The sequence below is a fragment of the Simochromis diagramma genome, unplaced genomic scaffold (assembly GCF_900408965.1).
Source record: "Simochromis diagramma unplaced genomic scaffold, fSimDia1.1 OVJJ01000334.1, whole genome shotgun sequence".
Taxonomy (NCBI): Eukaryota; Metazoa; Chordata; class Actinopteri; order Cichliformes; family Cichlidae; genus Simochromis; species Simochromis diagramma.
Window position 1 is genome coordinate 7,062,510 of NW_024386764.1, and position 22,147 is coordinate 7,084,656.

General features: G+C 39.6%; 1 protein-coding gene across 2 annotated transcripts in view; it reads left to right on the forward strand.

Moving 5' to 3' along the window:
* The window catches only part of LOC120734975 (homer protein homolog 3-like), a 52,428-nt gene that overhangs the window by 14,305 nt on the left and 15,976 nt on the right, over positions 1–22,147 (forward strand). For both annotated transcript variants that reach the window (XM_040034111.1, XM_040034120.1), the window contains 4 exons: positions 12,259–12,415; positions 14,606–14,737; positions 15,176–15,283; positions 21,550–21,558. In XM_040034111.1, coding sequence (XP_039890045.1) covers positions 12,259–12,415; positions 14,606–14,737; positions 15,176–15,283; positions 21,550–21,558 — 406 coding nt within the window. The remainder of the gene's footprint in view (positions 1–12,258; positions 12,416–14,605; positions 14,738–15,175; positions 15,284–21,549; positions 21,559–22,147) is intronic.

A 22,147-nucleotide genomic window follows, 5' to 3' on the forward strand; every position in this document is an offset into this window, starting at 1 on the left:
AGGGTGCAGCCCCTGTTTAACAGATCAGAGATCTAGTGGTGGTGAATGGGTACTGAGGTTAAGAAGAGAGATGAAGAAAGCAGCGAGAGAGGATTAGAAAGTGATGACTTAGGGTGAAGCTCACACAGCAAAGCCATAGTGTGTGTGTGTGTGTGTGTGTGTGTGTGTGTGTGTGTGTGTGTGTGTGTGTGTGTGTGTGGCAGATCAAGACTGAATAAGAAATGCTTTTTAAAAAGTCTAAGCTAAAGTCCACAGTTATAAGTTTATACACAAAGAAGATATCAGGATGAAAGTATTTCAATGTTTCTAGCATGATATACAGTAAGTTTACCAAGTGCACGAAGGACCTCTGGTTGACTTTATGCAAACTTTGCTGAACTCTTTAGACTTGCTGATGGGAAAAATCCATAATGAAGAACAGTCTTTGACATTAACAGTGCAGTTTAAAATGTCACATCACGGCTAGATCACATTTATTTATATCCAAACCAAAATGCATTTTTAGTCCTGTTCTTGTGGCCGATTCTTGTGGCCGATTGTCAGAGAAATAATTTTTTTGACCTATGAATCATTTAAAACACAACTCGGCATGGTGTGACACATTACTCCTTAAAAAAATTGAGGAAACTGGACAAGTGGAAGGCCTAAAAAACAAAACTTCAGTGGAGAAGTAGCTGAAATATCCATAAGAAATAGGAAGTGTAGCAAAGACCTAATCATTCAGTTGATCCATCATCAGAAGTGGGCTCAGTGGAAGGGCGGCTGTCAAGAAATAGCTGAGATATGGAAAACTACAGAAGAAGTTTGTTTGTTTTTACAGAAGCATATATAAATATCTCAGTTTCAACATTTGGCATTATGTTAATCTCATCTCTGCATTATCTTGTCATTTACATTTTACGTATCTCAAGGAGCAACCATCTCCTCATCTTTATTATATGAAACAATCTGCCAACAGCTTTCAGTTGGGCGACTCTAATCTAATGTTTATGGCAGACAATAATATTTATATTCTCACCGTCAAAAGATAAAATCCTGCTCAAAACATCAGATACGGATCAAGCAAATTAACAGCACCATGAAAGTACTTAATTAGACTCGATAAAAACGAATTATCTGGCTCCATAATGGATACTCGGGATGTTAAATGCAATAAACCAATAAGCCAAAATAAATAAGAATTAACATCAAAGCAAAGCAGCTTCTGTTGGGATTTCCCTTCTATCATATTTTCATCTTAATGAGAAATGATGAGTGACTGCTTGTCAGCTCACAGCCGTCACAGCAGATCACACACAAATTAATGTCGCGTCGTTCATTTGGCCCGCCTTGACTCCGCTCCGTGAAAAGCCTGTCAAGCTAATCAGCTCAGACAGGATGCGTCACGTTGAAGTTTGATGATATGAGCAGATTAAAACAGGATTAAATTCCTCCTGAGGTGAACGAGCAAAAACACTGCACGGCAGCTTGGCAGTCAGGGAAGCCTCGTCTGAACTAATGCAGTGCAGTAAAGAGCCTCACACCCTCACAAAACACGGTACAGCACATGTCTGCATGTGCTGTACCGACTTGTACTCTGCACGGTTTACATGAATCATTAGACGTGGACAACTTTTGTGAAAGTCAAGTAAGCACATGCTGATTGGGCCTATTTTAACATCCTCTTTTCTTGCTGATGCTTATGTTATATTTATTGTCAGTCTTCCAGGTGCATTACACCTTTTGTTAAATATCAAAACCACTGTTTAGTCAGTCTTTATGTCTGTAAAGCATCTTAAGCCCAAATTATACTTTCGGGGGTTTTTTCATGTCCTTACAAACTCCAAAGTCCACAGCAGGATGTATTGATTCTCCTGCAGGGAAAACAGATTCTGAAACACATGAAACCTTTAATTTAAGTCGACCACTATTCTTCAATGACTTCATCAATGACATCACTATGTAACACATTTACACAAGGCTATCAAGCTGTAAAATTGCTATGCCCTTGAAATAAGAGCAGTTGCCTTGCAGCTTCTCTGGCTAAAATGTCTCAACCGCAGGCAAAGCGTATTAAATGTTCTGCTGCTGCCTGCCAGAGTAAACACAAGAGTCCTTATGCACTCCTTTAGTGCTGAGGAACAATCAGAAATTGTGCAATATTTTAAGACCCATGAAAGCAAGAAGAAAAGGACTGCAATTTTAAAGACATTTCTGGCTCCACGGTGGAATATAATGGGCACTCTCTGTGCTTAAGCTCTACTTCACTGCATTTTCTAAAATTCAGCCGAGTAATCGTGCTGACAAACAAAGGAAACTGAAAACATAAAAAGCTCTCCTAGGGCTTGAGGCTTCACCCCAGTTTAGCAGAGGAACAAATGGTCATGGGGCAAGTCATTTTTGAAGTGGCAATGTCCTTGGATGAAAACATTGTGTTGGGGGGGTAATGTATGAAGGTCTGCAATAGCGTTGCCTTGACCTAGATCAGATTCTGGTTCAAATGTGGGGCTGCATTTCAAGGTTTGGTTCCAGGGGTGCCTCCAGAATTTATTCATAGGGGTGGCCATATAGGGGCCACTAAAAATATTGGTGTGACAAACCAAAAAAATGGTGTTTGCTGTATTATCATGCTGTTGTCAAATAAAGGTTATTTGAAATATGGCAAAAAGAGAGAAAGAAAAGAATATATGCCCACTTAATTTCCTGCTATTAAATTTGATATCACCAAAAATGGTACTGGGGGGCCAGTACGTTTGGTTCAGAGGGATGCTTATGAAATAACCTTCATTTCCTGTATGCATCTCCATTTATGCCGGCAATAGAATGCCAAAAAGTAAATAAATAAGAAAATGAAGTATGTAAGACCTCAAATTTATGTGTGTTACATACATCAAAAAATGAGCTTCCCACAGTTTAACAGATTAACTGGCAATTCAACACTGGCCATAGGCGTGAATGAGTGTGAGTGGATGGATGATGGATGGCACACTGTTCATCATATTTCATACAATATAATATAGTTTTGTTCTTTATGTGTGAATTAGAGTTGGGCTGTAAAATATAGATGCTTAAAAATATATTTAAGCACAAATAAATTCATGTCTGTAATTATTGTTCCCTCTGTTGCTTTAATTCGAGAAGCATGCTGATCCAATGTCTAAATACTGTCTAAATAAATGTATACTTCAATAAAAGATTCTAAAGCAATCATCAGAAGCTATTCAAATCTGCTGAATCTGAAGCACTTTATGTGATGAGTGCAGATTTTCATGTCAGATCATGTTTTTATTGTACAGTGAAATTTTCATATGGCACTAAAATGCAAAAACAAATCAAAAAACAAACCCTTTGTACGATTTTTGTTTGTGACTATTAGAAGTGGATAGAAGGATACGGACAAAATAATACAAAAAAAAAATAAGACTGTAAAATAAAATCGTAAGTCAACAGCAAGAAAAGAAATCCTACATTACTGACTCTGCTCTGAAAATAGTCTTTAGCATTCAGCCTTCTGCTGTATTTAACACTCTGTGAATGCATTTTACGATACACACATAAAACTTTTCACAAAACACTAAACACAAATGTTATCCACAAATCGCACATTGTTTACGTAGTTGTTTTGCACACCATCTTATTCCACTGAGAATTTTACAGTTTAACTAAATCCACTATAATGCACGTCTGCTTAATGTAATGTGTGCACACTGTCATTACCACACGATGTGGACATAAACTAGTGGGTTTTAGTCTATGAGGCATGTACCCACTGGTGAACTGAATATATATCATTCATGAAGGGGGGAAAAAACAAAGAATCTGCAGATCCTACTGTACTACTAAGATTTTATTTGGCATGTGTGTAAATAATGGATGAGCAATAGCTTCTGAGAAATAGCTTTGGTAACTTGCATTATTTAATGATATGCTAGGCAATGTGTTTGGGTTATCTATCCTACTTAGCTGTGCAGAGCTGTTAGTGGCCGATGAAAGCGTAAAGAGTAAAGAGTGAAGTGGACAGTACTTTGGTTTGTTTAGTTAGTGTAATCAAACAAAACTAACCAAATGAACTAAAAATATTTATCCATTTAGTCTTGCGATATAAATAATTTCACCTTTTGATGCTAACCATACCCAACACGTCTTTAAAAAATAAATAAAAATGCCATATTGGCAAAAATGTGACATTTTTATGAAGTTATTAGATATCATTAACAAAAGGTCTGACAATGGGCTGCAAAAAGTTCATGAAGAGACATTTAGGTCTATAAAGATTTTTTTTCTTTCTGTTTTTTGTAGTTTTGCTTCTGTACACACCACACTGGATTTTAAATCAAACAATCCAGATGTGATTAAAGTGGAGACTTTCAACTGCAATTGAAGTGGTTTTAGAAACAAAACAAAACAGTCCTGCATGATTGGACAAACTAATATCATTTTAAATATAAGGATTAATTTTAATACTCAGATTAAAATCCTTTTGCAGGCTAGCACTCATGGACATCATCAAATACTGTTTCCTCCCCTGAGTTGCTTTGCTGGAGCTTTCACCGCAGCTGCCTTCAGTTGTGGTTCTCTCTGCTTTGAGTTTTGTATTTTAATAACTACAAAGCTGCTCTTTTGGGGTGCATTCAGGTGACTGATGTGCACATTGAAGAATATCCCATTATCCATTTGCACTGTGATGAGCAGTTGACAGCAGCTGACTTAATGTGAGCAGAGAGTATGGCCATGTACACCCCAGAATTCATCCTGCTACTTCTGTCAGCAGCCCTCAATAAACACTAAGGACTTTTCCCACTGGCAGCCCTACATGCCCATGCCATAATGCTACCTCCACCGTGTTTGACAATGAATGCCTATGCATGTTGTTGTAAATGTTTTGTATTTCCATTCATGAAGGCTCCTCTGCCGCCTGCTCGGACTGTAGACCTTGACAATGATGCACCTACCTCCTTAATAGTGCTCTTATGAATATGTTTTTCTTAACCAGGGAAATTCTGCCACTTTAGTTACCGTATTTTTCGTACCATAAGGCGCACCAGATTATAAGGTTCATTAAGCGAAACAAAATGAGATAAGTCAAACTTTACTCAACTCATTTTTCTTGCTTCCTCCACTTCTGTACCATTGAGTCATTAATGCTGAATTCTCTCGCAGCTGCTCTATTCCTATGTTGTTGCAGTATATTAATGATTAACCTCATATTGTGGATGGGTTATCTCAGTAGTTCTCCTGACTGAAGTTTGGTCTGTTTACAGCATCCTGCCATGTTATTGCATTTGTCCCAAACCATCGGGAACCCTCACGTTAACTTTTATCGAGTGGAAAGATAGGGTTCATCCTCCAGCTTCACTGTGTTTGTTATGCTAACATAGCTGTCGCTAGCGATCACGTAGCACATCGTTATATACCAGCTAGCCCAACTTCAGTAACCCTACAAACGTCACTGCTGTTTAGTTTTCTGTCTTCCTTTATGTTGGAAGTGATAGCAGAGCTGTACGTTTTAATTTTTTCATTAATCTCTCAGCCAGAACATGCTATATCATGTTTAGGTGGAAACTAGCGAGCTAACTTCCTGTTCATTTATAACTCAATGAAATTTAATAAATTCTGTTTTCATGGGTGCCTGGATGTTAAACTTACTTGTTACACCTGGTAAAGCAGCAACGCTGATCATTTTATTAAAGATGGAAGAACTTAGACAGTTGTAACTCTCAGTGATGCTGCAGTGTTCGTTTGACTTTGGGGCCTGAAGCGGACCGAGTTTTGGCCCCAGAGGCTCCTGACTACGGTAGCCATAATGCTTAGACAATCCATCAAGCGTAGCTTATCAAAGTCGTACTAAAACATTTTTTGACAGATTTTTGAGCGCCGTGTACCACATAAAATCCGTTTGAGGTCCGTAAGCACAACCAGAATTCATACATAAGGTGCACTGTCGATTTTTGAGACAATTAAAGGATTTTAAGTTCCCCTTATAGTGTGGAAATACGGTATCTTCTGTGGTCTTTCACTCCAGCCTAGAATTCTGTTTAAGAATGATGCAGATTATTGATTCAGCCACACCTTGTATTTTATTTATTTTCTCTCTCTGATTTGAGTTAATTGGGGTTTTCAGAATAATGATGTTCTTCCTCAACTCCCAAATGAACTGAACTTTGGGGCAGCTGTTGCAAAGCTTGAACTTACACAGCACTGGTGATAATTACAGCTATTTTTAAGACTCTTAATTTAGTTCACTTCAGTTTATTGTCATTACACAAGCAGAGCTAGTGCAACACAATTTTCATGCAACATATATAAGAACAGAAACACAGAAACATACAAATCCCTTTATAACTTATTATCAATACTCAGTAACAAAAAAAAATTACTACTGAAATATTTGTCGTTGAACTGATTTAAGTCGTTCTTTCAGCTATAATGGGAATAATCCATTACAATAAATAATTATAAAATAATGTCTTAATGGCAGTAAAGAGTTTCCAGGAATCTTTGAAGGACTGTTTTGTTGGGGATACTCTGATTTACTCTGTTATAAAAGCAGCTACTGCATTTCTTGTGTTTTTTTTTTTTTTTTTTTTTTTTTTTTTAATGTATTCAGGGTCAGAGTGGAGAGTCAGGAAAAACACAGACAGGCAAAACCTGGCAGATACGGGAGAGAAAGCACTGCTGGGACGTCAGCCAGCAGAGCTACAAGGCTGAATTCTCGAGTGCCATTCAAACCTGAATGGCACAATCACTGTTCATGCCTTTCTGGGACATTTTATCTTTCCTTCTGCAGATCTCTGTATCCATGCACTGCACAAGTCTGCAGCTTCTGAATTGGATGGTGATTTTGATGCACAGCCAAAAATAGTAGCTTAGGAATTACACCTTGCCACAATAAAGTCCCTTGGAGTTTGCCTTAAATCTTTATTTCCCGCCATTGTCAGAGGATGGAAGAGTAAAGCAGCTGTGTCTGAGCTCTTGAATGAAATTTAAAGTTTCTTTTAGTCCACAACATGAACTTCCAGCTCTGACACCACATGGAGAAGGGGGCACTCAGCCCTGAGGCCAGCCGCTACACTCCACCTTCATGATAAATTAATTCCCAAGAAACATTCATATGAATTTCAAGGATAAGGGTGCACATACAGAATGAGAGATCTTATCGAATGTTTCACTGAGCCAAATAAAAGAAAAACAGATCTCTGCAGTCTGTCTCCTTCAAGCTTTTTCTCACCAATGAAATCATTCCTTGCAGCGACAGAAAAATATTACTTGGCTGCTGTGTGCAGCAGAGGCCATAAACAGAGGCACCTGATAGCTACATCTGGGTGACGGGTAATAGATACAGTGCCAATGCTCTATAGAAGGAAGCCATCAGCGAAAAAGACTGCTTTAATACACCTCAGCTGACCTACGTAGCTGTTTTCGCTTTGCAGCCATTTGTGCTCAGTTTCAAATTACTGCTCAGACATCTCCGATAACGGTTCATTACCTCCGTTAGGAGGAAAATCACATCCCAGATAAATTTAAACTGACAGTGATGAAGTAACAATGGAATGAAAGCAATTATTTTGAAATCTCCACCTCCAAGACCATCAGATATGGAGTTTAAGCGTGTGTGATATTATTCTCTGCATTGCATTAAAGTTTAAAGATTTGTCCAAACTTCTGCTGCCTTCAAGTATCACATGGAGAATCGTAATTAGGAGTGGATCGCATATGAAAGAAGAGCTGGAACTTCAGTGTGCTAGAATCAATTCATCGTTTGATCAGTTTCTCTGCTAATTCTCGTCAAACCTACATAGTTTTCACAGTTTTCATGCTGAAGTAGGGCAGTGCAGTATACGCAAAACAAAAGTCTTGCTTGATTGAAAATAGATTTCACACCTATCCATTTTCAGTAGGAAAATGCTTGGTGTAAAATGAATTACTATCTGTTTTCATGACCTGTTAAATGTCAAAATAAAAGCATTACATGAGCTTGTAATTTGTTTGGGCAAGCACTGATTCCAGCAAGAAGGGGAAAAGGGCATGAATGAATGATACTGTATTAAAAATCACGATATGTACAAGAAGGAACAGCGCTGAATTTCTCCCTATAGAAATGGGCAATGGTCTGTGGTAACGACACAGATAATAATACATTTGTAAATGTTTGTCTCAACTTATCAACTTATTGTGAAAACAGTGAAAACCAAGTAAAACAATGGAGTGTAAAGCGATTGTTGTCTAAAACAAGTAATTTAATTCTAATGAGCTCGAAAGCCAATATTTCTTGTGACCATCTTCATTCTTCAACAGAGTCAGAACTGTGTTGGGCAAACTTTCATGTCGTTTCTTAAAGTAGTCTCCAGGAATCGCTCTCCGGGCTTCTTGAAGGACCTTCGAAGCTCTTCTTTGGATGTTGACTGACTTTTGGACTTTTGTTACCTTCTCTGTCAAAATGATTCTGCACTGCTTCAGATGTTGAGGTCTGAGCTCTGGGGAGGCCCGTCTCTGACTGATAGTGTTCCGCTGTGTGTTTTTCTTCTTTTACTACAGTGGCAGTGTGTTTGGGATCATTGAAAAATAAAGCTGTGTGGAATTAGGTGCATAACAAATTAAATTTCACGGTGGTTCAAAATCTAAAGGTACTTTTCTAAATTCACCATTCCATCAATTTGACTAGATCCTCAATGCCACTGACTGAAAAGCCTCAAACTATGATGTTTTAGAGATGGCTGCAAAAAATGCTGTTTGGTTATTTATTTATTTATTTATTTATTTATTGTAGCTTCAACATCAGAAATCGGATCAAATGTGACGGACTGCCAGAGAGAAACGATATTAAAAACTGATAAAACAAAAAACTGTACAAGTGTGACTAACTGTTACTAGTGCAGCTTAAATGTTGCAGTATTAAGGGTTGAGACTGAATGTTCCTCTTTGTGTAGCCATGTCTAATGTTATCAGTGCTCTGAAGTGACTTACTAAGTAACAAATATAGTAGCAGAGTGGAAAACGATTACTGCACAGCTTTTTATTTCATGATTTTGAGTAATCGGTGCGACAAACAGGATACCAGAAAAGTCAAACCAGCTGCCAAACACGGTAGTGGAGGGGTGATTTAGCCAGAGGACCTGGGCAGCGTGCAGTCACTGAGTCAACCATCAACGCCTCTTTAATTGGCCTCACATTTCTCTAGAAACGAATGTGAGGCCATCTGTCAAGTAATTAAAGCTTTGCCAAATTTGGGTAATACAACAAGCAAGTCACCAAACAAAAAACAGAATGGTTGGAAAAAGAAAATAATCAATGTCAAATCTGTAAAGTCAAATGACTTCTTTTTTTTTTTTTTTTTGTCCCTCACAAAAATGTGAGCAAAGCAGTTCGCACTGAACTCTGAGGTCTAAAGGTTTTTATTAAAGGAGTTCCTGCTCTCTGAATGCTTGTGTAAAATCAGTGCCTCACATTGTTCTGTCCTTGGGGACATTATGATGGAACATTTATGGATAAAAAATGTTAGTGTTTCTTTAGCCTCAGTGAAAAAAGTATGAGCGAGTTGTCAGAATATTATTAGAATAGGAATGAAACCAGTAAATCCAGTGTGTACATGGACTAATGTGATATTTCCTTACTTGTTTTTTGATTGAATCCACTTTTGGGTACTATCATTTCTATCAGAAGTCAGTGATAGTCCTTATATCTGTTGCTGCAGCCATCCTGGACCTGAAGGACAGAAATCTGCTCGCTTGCTGGTGCTGCTATTGTCTATTGTCTCTTGTACTTCAGCATTTGTGCTGAAACACTAAGAACTATTGTTTGTATGCAAATGTTGAGTAATGCCAAGCAAATCCTGCAGGAACAATTCTTCATATAGTCATTGCTGACCTATATACATGCCTGTTTCTCCTGCTTGGAGAAGGACCAAAGCCTACTCACGTTGCACATTATCCTCATTATTGTTGCTATATAATTGACTTTCCATGAGAATGGCTCATTGGCTACACTGACTTTGTGCAAACTCTATTAGCTGTGTAGTGTTGCATGAATTCTCCAAAGATCCTGTGTAGTCGCTTATTGTCCAGCCCACAGCGAGTCTATGTCATTGCCTTCAAAGAGGCCGGGGCGCTAATTGGACCGCTAGCACATAGCAAATCTTCAGCTTCATTTGCATCAATAGCCTCATTACACCAGGATGGCATGAATGACCTGAAGGTCTGTGAGAAACACAAGCACATTTAGAGATTGGAGTATTTTAGTTGATGATTTGCATCCTGACAGTTTTACATCAAAGAATAATGATACTGAGTCACTCTTTTTGGTGGATACAGGTGGAATAGTCTTAGATTAGTGAGCTAAAAACTGTTTTACAATTTGCAATTTTCTCTATGGCTCAAAAAGATCAGAAAAGAACTCAGACTACAGTTGTTTTTCCAGAAAAAGCAAAAAACAAACACTTATTAACAGAATTGCCTTATTTTGTCTGTAATTATTCCATCCAACATTAATCTATACAGCGACTGTCAGCTAAAAAGAACCTGCTCCAACCAAAATGAGCTTCACCCAAGTTTCAGGAAGACTCAAAAGCACCGCCTCTGTTAGAATTTCAAGCCAGCTGCTTCTCTTTAAAATTGAGTGAAAAAGGTAGAATTATATTCTATAAGGTTGCATCCTGGTAATTTGATAGAAACATTTGATATTACTTGAGTGAGATCCTGATCCGTTCAATATTTCAGTTCACTTCAGTTCATTTAAGAGAGTTTTGAGGGTTATGGGTGTTACTGCTGACTCCTGCTGTTGATACCTATGATGTAAATAAAATGCTTCGAGTGAGTATTTCACAAGGTTTCTGTGCTTTGTTTATATTGTTTGCTTCCTGTGTTATTATCCTAAAAAGCAAAAACAAAAGAAAACAAACCAAAAAAATAAATAAATAAAATGTAGAGCAAGTTTAACTGCGAATGAAATTAGTGACAGGAAGACTGAAGTGTCAAAACTGTCCGAGCCTGTTTGCTTGCTGTCAGGTCAGATATCCATGTGGATATCTCAGAAACTGTGCAAATACAGCCACAGCTAGTTTGAGTGAAAAATATAAATATGTATCTTACTACACACAGACCCTGTGTTCCACTTAAAGTGACGGTCCAACATTGCTCTGTGATGCTCCAAAGATCACTCCTCTTTATATTCAGAGCCCCTAAAGAGTTTCTCCTCTGTGAAAACTGGCTCAGCCGAGAGCATCACATGCAGACAGATTTAAGTCTCCTGAGAAATCAGGCATGTAACGGCTGACCTCAGGCTCCCCTCTCTGTCTGTGATAGAGCTGAGTGACAAGTAAAGAGTTCAGGCTGAAGGTGATACATTTACCTCCCGGTGGAAGTGACGTGTTGTTACAAAATGATTGATTGCACTATACATAAACAAATTAGGCGCACTCGAGCAAATATGCATAAGTGCCGAAACATTTTTCATTTAATTTGATGGTCCATATGCTAAATGCTGTATTGCTCATAAAATAAATAACATTTTTTATTCTTCTTCCTCTCATGCCATTTCTCTTACTGTATAAATATATTTTAAGAAAATGTACATAACTGAAAATTTATTTCTGTCAACATGTTGGTAAATATAAACTCCTGCTGGCCTTAAGCAACAAAGCATGTGGCTTACAGATAACACTTCAAACATGAAGAAGCTTAGAGATTGCTGGCAGATTTGGACAATAAATAATTCTTAAATTCTCCAGTTATGAACAGATGTGTTGACAGCTTTATAGATTGTTTTCTTCAGAATTCAGACATCAAATATAATCATAATAATGGATTGGATTTATATAGCGCTTTTCAATGCCACTATTCATTCACTCTCGCATTCACACACTGGTGGAGGCAAGCTACGGTTGTAGCCACAGCTGCCCTGGGGCAGACTGACAGAAGCGAGGCTGCCATATCGCGCCATCAGCCCCTCTGGCCAACACCAGTAGGCAAGTAGGGTAAAGTGTCTTGCCCAAGGACACAACGACCAGGACAGAGAGCCCGGGGATCGAACCGGCGACCTTCCGGTTACAGATACGCTTCCCAACCCCCTGAGCCACGGTCGCCCTTATTATCATGACCTTATTAAACTTGTCATTTTTGTAAAAAAAAAAAAAATGTTTTAATGTGATATGTAGAAATGTCGTTTGAACATGCTCAAGTTGTTTACTGAGTCCCTTTAATCGTAAGTGTACGTGCCACTGTGCTTTTTAATGAACGTGACACCAAACAGTCATAAGTTAATTTTTTCCTGTCTTTTCCTTTAAAGAGAGCAGCCCATCTTCAGTGCCAGAGCTCATGTCTTCCAGATCGACCCGGCCACCAAACGCAACTGGCTGCCGGCCAGCAAACATGCCGTCACTGTGTCCTTCTTTTATGATGCCACCCGGAATGTGTACCGGATCATCAGTGTGGGTGGAACTAAGGTAGGAGCCCAAGACTCTTAAATCCAGTCAGAGAGTACACATGTATTCAGATCTGTGCCTGTTCACATCACTGAAACACAGATCTGGAATAGTTTTAGGAATGCCAGGACAGATTTGACCACAGCACGGGGGCTGTAAGAATCCTGTACGGGCCGAGTGGTGTCAAACACAGATGCATGAATGGGTTTTATTATAGACTGTATGTAAACAATGGAGGTAGCTACTGTCATATCATGCAGTGCTTTGCGGACTTTTCAGCTGCTAGTTTTTAGCTGCATCCATAGACTCTACGGATGCTCCGGTACCTGCTTTGCTAAATCTAATAAGACTAAAAAATAAAAAATAAAATTTCAGCACAGACTTTTTAAATGTGCTGTATTTTATGCATTAAAAAAACTTCAAAAGGCAACAATACCACAAACACAGAGGTAAAGCCTAGCTTGGCAGCTAATAGTTTAATAAGGCACAACTGGTGAAAGAGGACCGCCAGTAGTTAGAAAGGAGAAACTCCTTATATAGACTATTTTTACATACACGCCAATGTAATTTGGATATTTTACAGGAATCTATGCAGTTGATGTATTTTTGGCCATTAGAGGAACTGCAGTTTTTTGCCATATTTTATTTTTAATCCTCTGAAATTGCTGCTTGCTTTTATAATTCCTCATCAGGTCACTTTTGAGTCATTCACGTGTTACCACAAACTCTGGAGTTGAGGCACATTAGACAATGAATCGTCCTCAGGCTTTTACGATGAAAGCAAACCACTTTCTAAACAAACTTTCTCAATTCTTTTAGCATCCATGAATTTTATGAACATTTGTTTCTGCATTTATTGAAAACATTTCTATTAAATACAGGAAGCCTGACGTGTGGGACTGTGTGAATTAGCATTTTTAGGGTTGTCTCTATCACACCTCCCCTCACATACTGTATGTTTTCCTACACATTTTGCAACAGTGGCCCTCAGACCCCGGCTCTTATAAAAAGCAGCTAAAACTCACCACTTTTGTTGTGAAGCACTTTGTGATACTTCTCTTCAAAGGTGCTGTATAAATATAATTTTACTTTACTTTTATCTTAATTGCATTTTCCTCATCTGGTACTAGTATAGCACTGATGTAGAGACACTGTTTGTGGAGTATTATATTCTCCTCTCCTGCATTTTATTTAGCAAATGAGATTCTTTGAAGCACTGGAAGAAGATCTGTTTGCTTTGTGGCTGTTTTGGGTGGGATTGCATTACTCAAACACACCCATCGTCAGCAGAAAATCTCTAACGCACCCACATTGGTAACGCAGCCTCCACAGCAGCGCTGAAGCACCTGGGAGTCCCTAACAGGATATCTTGTTAGTGAAAGAAATTCAGAGAAAACGCTACACTTTGTTGTTTTTCAGCCAGTTGTGCCAATTTGCCACCCTGAGACTGTAGGCTTTTGGAGAAGAGAATAAAGAAATCATTTGGCAACAAATTCACCTCATCAGACTGCTCACTCGAGAATATTACAGAAGAGATCGTTGCACAACAGAACGAGCTTTTTCACGTAGCTCGCTTTCCGTGGCCTGGTTATAGGTTGTTTTTGTCTCTGATTGCAACTGTATGTGACACAAATTTATTTTTAATGTCAGGGATTATAGTCACATGATTCGTTTGGTGATGCTGTGATTGTTGCTCACACACTGCCCGGTTTGCTGTGATGAGCTACAGTGAATAGATGCTCTCTTTTCGCTCAGTTTGTACAAATGAAAAATCGTTTTTTGTTGGCAGTAATTATTAATGTCCTTCTTCTGTTTGATTTGTATATCATCATTTATCCCCGAAAGGGATCTTGGAAAACAGACTTTTGAAATAACTTGACGAGTGCCAAACATCTCACTAGTTAATTATGATGGTGAAGATCATCCACCCTGACCTTGATTGGTTTATTTAAAAAACCCAAATACTTCATATCTCAGATTTATGTTTATCTGTAAGTCCTCTGTATGCTTTATAGATGTAGTCTGCATGTGCTCCAGTCTACATATCAAATACAACATATTTAACATCTTTTTTTGTGCCTCTTTCTTATTTATGTCCTACATTTCTGGCAGCATTGCTTCATTTATCACAAAAAATAGCCCACTTTTCCTTCAGGGATCTTTCTGCGCTTTATTCATGTGATTTATTGTTTTTACTCTCTGTGGCGCCAGGCCATCATCAACAGCACCGTCACCCCCAACATGACTTTCACCAAAACCTCCCAAAAGTTTGGCCAGTGGGCAGACAGCCGGGCCAACACCGTTTACGGTCTAGGCTTCTCCACAGAGCAGCAGCTGCAGCAGGTGAGCACAACACACACACACTTCAGAGCGTCGCTAATTTATTAGATGTCGCAAACAAAGAGGAGATTTAAGAAAGAGGACTGTGAAGCAGTAGAGGTCACTCCTGTGATGATCAAGGGCAGCGTTTTCTCTTTGGTTTTGAACATCTTTCAGATTATATTTAAAATGCATCCACAACACACGTGTGCATTTTCATTTTGCCGCAGTGTTTCCTTTGGTGACGTTCATTCAGCTTCAAGATTTCTCTGTTTACCTGAAATGAATTAAAGGGAGTTTAATTTACTAGATTTAGCACTTTAGATAATTTATTGCGAGATCAGAGAAACTTTAGTGCCAGAACATAAATTGATCGGACACTCTAGATATTCTCCAGGAGGAAACTTTGTGACGTTTTCAAACCGAGTGTAATTTCTGTCTTTTCTCTTCCTCAATCTGCAGTTTGCTGAGCAGTTTAAGGAGGTGAAGGAGGCAGCCCGTCTAGCCAGAGAGAAATCCCAGGAGAGGTTTGAGCTGGCCAACCCTGCACTCAACATCGCAGCTCCACAGGTAAAGCGATGCTGCACTTGCTTAAATCCCTAAAAAAGACAGGCTGTCCTCTTACTCTGGTTGATTGGAGCATCCTAGAGGGAGAAAATCAAAACTCCGTATCTCACAAGAATCAAAGTGAAAGCAGCTAAAAATCATAACAGATCTGAGAATTACCATCAAAGACATATCAGCGTTCAGTTATACGACGAGGGAGGGATGCACGCAGTCTTGCCAAACAAAACACAAATCACTGCTTAAAAGGTTTTCTACTTGCTGGTGTGGAAGTTCACTTTCCAAACATGTTGGGCACAGGAACTGTTTTTTTGTGAAGGGAAGGGAAAAACAACCGCCTGTGTGTTATCCTGAGGAGCCGAGGCAGGTTTTTGAGCAAACATCTGTCTGCTGAGCTGCTTAAAGGCAGCTTTTAGATGCTTTTAGCGTCCCAGATGAGCGCTGTTTTTGGCTGCCGGGAGGATTGTTGAGTGGTAGAGATCTCACTATGTAACAATAGTGTGCGTGGTTTTACTTCAACTAATAAATCATTACAATAAAATGAGGAAAATGTAATATAATTTGTTTTCTTCATCATATTTAAGAGCTGTTGGTAGCAATTTTAAACCATTAAACACACATCTATAAGAATCTCTGAGAGAACATTAAACCATGGACAGCAGGTTCAAGTAGTGGACTTACTGTGTGTCTTTTAAACAGACTTGATGGTCTCCGTGGCCTTTGCCCCAATATGACAGCAGAACGCTAATATCCCGACAAACTCTATGCCTTTGTTTCTATTTTAAACATATACAGAATCACGAGGGATTATATGATCCCCATCTGGCTGCTCCATTATTCTCTCGCCGGCTAACTCCATTAAAAGATTTCATGCATGAAAAATGGAGGCAAAAAGAAATGCGAGCGCTGAAGGTGTTCAGAGGGGCAGTAATGGCTGGGACTCAAAGAAAGGAAGAAGAATGACAGATCCGAAGTACGGAGGATAAAGAAGGGTGGATGGAGGTGGGAGCTCAATCATCTATAATTGAAGAGAATCTGGCTGCTGCTGACAGGACAATGGGCAGCTTTTGTCCTGCCACAGTAGGCAGTTTCTTGGTGAACTCGATAAGTCAGGGGTTCAGGTGGAGAAGTGAAAGTTTGTCAGCGGTGGAAATTTTATGTCCGTCATCTCACAAAAGCTGCTGCATTGTGACATTGTGTGCTAAAGCCTAAGGCACAGAGTGGTATTTATAGAAGTTGTGATTTATTAGTTGCTGTTTTCTTTTTCAAATGGAGGAAACAGTATCTCTTGCAAACATTTGGAAGTCTCAGAGCTGCTCTGCCAGCCTTTGTACATTGCTTATTTCTGCCAAGTGTTAGAGTTGGATGTTGTAGCAATGCAGATTCAAAACGGAGTAAAGTGCTTGTTTATGCTTTTGTGGGTGTGCACTGAGCGTAAGTCTTAACAAAGAGCCACTCGGCAGCTACGGGAGATTGCAGAGTCACGCTGCCAACCACAACCTCACCACTGAGACTCTCAGATAAGAGCTGATAGTGTGTCGAGGCTGAGAGAAAACACTCCTGGATACAGCAAAGCAGAGCATTAATTCCTGGAAAGAGCTGGATTTTATCAAAGTATGTGACAGTTAATGGTAAACCTTTGTTAAATATGTGTGCTGGTACCTAATAGACCTGCACACAAGCTGATGTGAAGGGTCTGTTCTGAAACCAGGTGAACGGGTTTGTGATGTTTGCTGAGGTTAAAATCTCCACTGTCACAAATCTGCCAAGATTACTGTGCTAAGTTCTGCTGCAGACCCAATCTGCTCTTTAGGAGGTTATAGTCACAGTTTTTGATAGAAATGTTTGGAGTGCCACAGTCTTACGCCACTTCCCCGTCCACTTTATTAGGTACACCTCGCTACTGTTGTGTTGGGCAATCGTGGCTCAAGAGTTGGCAGTTTGTCTTGTAATCGGAAGGTTGCCGGTTCGAGCCCCGTGAATGTGTGTGTGAATGGGTGGATGACTGAATGTAGTGTAAAGTGCTTTGGGGTCCATAGGGACTGAGTAAAGCACTATACAAATACAGGCCATTTACCATTTTTGCCTTCATTCTTTCTTGGATTGTTTCGGCAAGGCGGTGCCGAAACATTCCTCAGAGATTTTGGTCAAGACTGTGGCATTTAAACGATGCTGAGTTGGAACCTAGGAGTCCAAAGTGTGCCAGGAAAATATTCCCACCACCAGCCTCCTGAAACATTGATACAAGACAGGATGGATTCACGGTTAGGTGCTTTTTAGGCCAAATTTGGACCATTCTCCTCTGACCTCTGACAGCAACAGAAAGGCATTTTCACCCAGAGATCTGCTTCTCACTGGTTGTTTTCCCTTTTCAGACCATCCTCTGTAAACTCCACAGATGGCTGAGTGGGAAAATTCCCAGTAGATCAACAGTTTCTGAAATATTCAGACCAGGCTGTGTAGCACCAACAGCCATGCAATCTTCAAAGTCACCAAAATCATTCATCCTCTGATTCTCTGTTTGAACTTCAACAGGTTGTCTTGACCATATCTACCTGCCTTAATGCATTTCATTTGCAACATGTAATTGGCTGATTAGATAGTTAGGCTAATAAGCAGTTGAGCCGTACCTAATAAAGTGGCCAGTGAGTGTACATTCCCATCTGAGGAAATACATTGCACAAATATGTTCATAGTATATTTATGCTTGGTCCTGATTTGCTGCAAAATAAATCGCAGCAAATACCCATAGTCTGTTTGTAATTGATGAGACTATGGGTATTTATCAGAGGGAATATTCAGTAGGTGAGTGCAATTAAAATAAATTTGACTTTGATTAAAGTAATTTCCACATTTCCTTCATTAAGGGACATCTCGATGAACAACTCCAGTGTCAGCACACTTGCTATATTATCTAAAATCCCAAACAGAATACTTCCTAGTGCTACATGTGTCATCAGTCTCTCAGTCAACGTCTAAAAATTGAGGTAATATATTTTTTGTCATTAATTTAAGTCTAATAAACCCGTGTTCAGCATCTGTACAGATGATCTGCTCAGCTGGGAAACAGTAGCAGTAACACTTGTGGTGCACAAACATAGAGCATGAAATACAACAGTCCTGGGAGTGAATCCTATGTTATGTAGAAAGATGTTTCGGCATGTTGCTGGACTTTCGCCATTTGAAATGATCATGTTACAGAGCTTATAACTACTTCTGTTGTCATCTCCTTTTTTATGGCAACACTAGTTCTAACACATGTTTGACGTTGTTGCTTTGCAGTCGGTGTGCACTGTCAGCACATGCAGGCGTTAGCAGAGGAATTGATAAGTTCAGACACATATGATGCTTTGCAAAATTTGGACCTTGTTCCCAAGTGTTGTCTGCATCTGTGAACGCCACCACAGTTTCTCTCAATCCAGCTAAAGCATGGCTATTTCAAACTAACTTAACGTATCACAGAAAACACAAAAAATTTACAATTACTGTTGCTACGGTGTCCCTATTAGCTATTTTGAAAGCTTAAAGTTTGATCTTTAAAACCATGAACATATCTTTATACATATGATTTGCTGATTAATTTTGAAATGCGTTCCCAAAGTGTTCCCAAATTCGAAAAATCCAGAAAAGAAGTAAATAAAACACATTTTCATTTGCAGTAAGGACACTGGGCATAGAGATATGATTTTAAGCTCTCAGTCAGTTGGTGTAATGTGAAAGGCCTGCATCACTGGGAGGTCAGAGGTCAGGGTTAGTAACATAATAACGAGCAGATGTGTTACTTGCAGTCGCCATGGCAACAAGAGACCTGTTTTGTTGGCTGGTTGAATTTGAAAAAGATAAAGACTTCTCTCAACACATGAATATGTCTCAATAAGTCAACCACAGACACACACACAGAGAAATGTCACCCTGGTTAGAACTGCAAGGTCAGAGGCATGCGAACAAGCTGGACTGATTTCTCAATAAGACAGCAGTCATTGATTTTGTGGCAGGCCGTAAACGCAGAGGCGCTGTGGCTATTATCACGTCGTCTCTCTTCTGGCTCACCGCAGCGCATTGTAAAACACCATACTGCTGACTGTCTGCGGCGGTATAATGTGGAAATAATACCCAATCAACGTTGTTATAGGCTGCGAGCACACAAGGACGAGGCAGGTTTGAGCCGCTGCCAAGTATTGATGGCAGCTCCAGTGTGGCAGTAATGCCAGTCAAGAGCTCCATTAAGGCTGTTAAGCTTTTGTAAACAGTTGCCAATGTGTGAGTACTGTTTAAAGTTCTCTACAAACACATGGGCACATTCTGCCTGACAGCAACTCGCTCGGTTGTGCAGAGCGGAGTTTAAAGCGTTATACAAGCATTTGTTGAGAAACTTATTCTTAAATTAAAAATACAAAAATACTTGAGCAAAGGCACAATAAACCAACAAACGTCTTCCTAACTTTCCCGTGTGCAGTTCTGCAGAGAAGCTGCGTTATTTTGTCTTGTTTTGTTTTCCTGCCAGTGCATCAATAGGTCTTGTATCACCTACAGTTGGTCAGTAAAAGCCCTGCGGTATTGCAGAGCTGTATCTTTGCAGCCTCAGGCTCTACCGAGCACATATTCTACGTGTGTGTGTGGATAGCAGCAGGGGATCTGCATGCAGCGGAGCTCCAGCTTTCTGGCTTATTTGCAGAGCTTAAAGATGAGATGGAAGAGGAGACGGCGAAGCCGGCGAGATAAAATAAATGAACAATGATAAACAGACAGAGCTGTAACTGGGATAATAGTTTTAAGGAACTGAGAAATAATTAGGAAGAATATTTCATTGTATTTAAGGGTTTTAATACTCAGTGAGAATAAAACCCCAACCCAGATAAACTCCTGTATTTTATTGGCATTAATTAGCTTCTAGAAGGATTTTCTTTTATTATTACAATAATATCCAGTTTGAAATGAGTTGAAACACGACTGCACAGTAAATGTATGTCAGAAACAGTCCATATGTATTCGTGTTTCTCTCAGCGTGATCACAGCAGGCTACAGAAGCTGTTACCATCCTCTGATGGCCTGCAAACATTTGTTTCTTTTCCTCTTCGTCTCCTTCACTCTATGCATGTCGAGTCAGAAATGCCAGCTATCAATATTTTAAACCCGTGTCTTGACATTAAAAGCAGCTGAAAAGTGAATGCGTGACTGTGTGTCGTTCAGTGGGTAAGGACAGGTGCTTCAAGGGAAACCCGTGCAGGTACCTTCAGATGCATAGAGACATGAATAAGTCAAGTGGGGAGTATAACTGAGAGAGAAAGAGAGGCATTATAGAGCTAAGGAAGCAAATGGACTGAGGCTGGGATAAATAAGTAAACAGTGTAGATGTACTTAAGACAAACAGTGGTGCGGAGCCGTCATGAGGAAAGCTCTCAGGAAAGCAATTTAATATTTACAGTTTCTGGGATTCCACCGATTATCAAGCCGGGATTCTCTCAGGACCCTGAAAAGTTTATAAGTTGCTGTTTATGTGTTTAAAAAAACAACACAACACGCACGTGCATTATATTGTATGAGTGCCTGCTGAGCTGGGCATCACAAACTGAATGTTCTCTTTTATGATGACAGTGGAAAAATATGTGCTGCGTTTATTCTTCTTTTATATTTACTCTTAATGTTTCTTTGTTGCTAAGCTCGCCTTGCTGTTGTTTCCATGGACTGTCCGTCAGTCAGAACTGTGTGGGCGGGACTTCTGAGCGCCTCTTAATCTGTTGGTACAGTTTGTCCGTGTGTTCGTCCTTCAGCTGGAGTCAGTGCTTCTGCCAATAACCTTGTGTAACTCCACACAAACAAGTGGCATGCAATGTCTGGAAAACAGTATATGCTTAGTTAAAATAACTGTGCTTAAGCCAGATTTGAAAGCCCTTGAAAGCATCATTTACTATGATGTGCAGATTAATTCTTGTCTCGTTCCTCGGCCGCTTGCCTGTAACCTTCAACTTTCCCTCCGCATCTGCGAGCTGCACTCACAAGTTCTCTTGCTGTGCAGCACCAGTTTCCTACTACTGTGAAGGCTGTTTTTGTTAAAAGGAGACCAAAGTCACTTGTAAATGTCTAAGAAATTGTTTCATTGTGACACGCAGAGGAAATCCACAAGCAAAAAAAGATCCCTCGCCATGCTGCTGATAACTGCCTTTGCCTTCACTTTAAGAGGGTTTTTTTTAATCATATAATAACATTTTTTTCTCTCTTCTCTTCTTTCTCTTTTGCTGATGCATCGTGGGACGCACGCTCATCCATCTCAGCTTTCACAGGTGCGTGAAAACACGAACACCAACCTACAACAAACACAACAAAGACGAGCAGCTCCTGTTTTGTCGATGGAACTGCTGCTCGTAGACTTGGTGTTGCACGGACACTCGCGCTCAATAATTTATCTGGAGTCTGATCAAAGTCGACTTGAGAGCAAATTAAAGTTTCAGAACAAACCGAGCGTTTGCCGCGAAAGGGAAAACGATCTTTAAGTATGGCTACAACAACAACAACAACAAAGAGTGTAATCGACTCTGTATTTTTTCTTTTAATTTAAGTATTACAGAAAACTGAATTCATCACGCCTCCCCCATCATCAGGGGAAACATTTCATTGATTTCTTTTTTCTCCCCAACATCTCCTGAAAACAAATGCACAAATACATCCTTTAAAAACTGGAAGTTGTTTGAACTCTGGCTAATTAGTCCGTGTTCTTAGTGTTTCTGTTTTGTTTCCACTCAGTCTGTTAGCAAACAACACACCAAATTTTAAAAAAAGGGGGAACCTGCTGTGAATGTGCAATCCCATTTATGACTTAAACATGATCTGTACTATGAATTATTCAGCAATACACATAGTCGATTCGTTGGC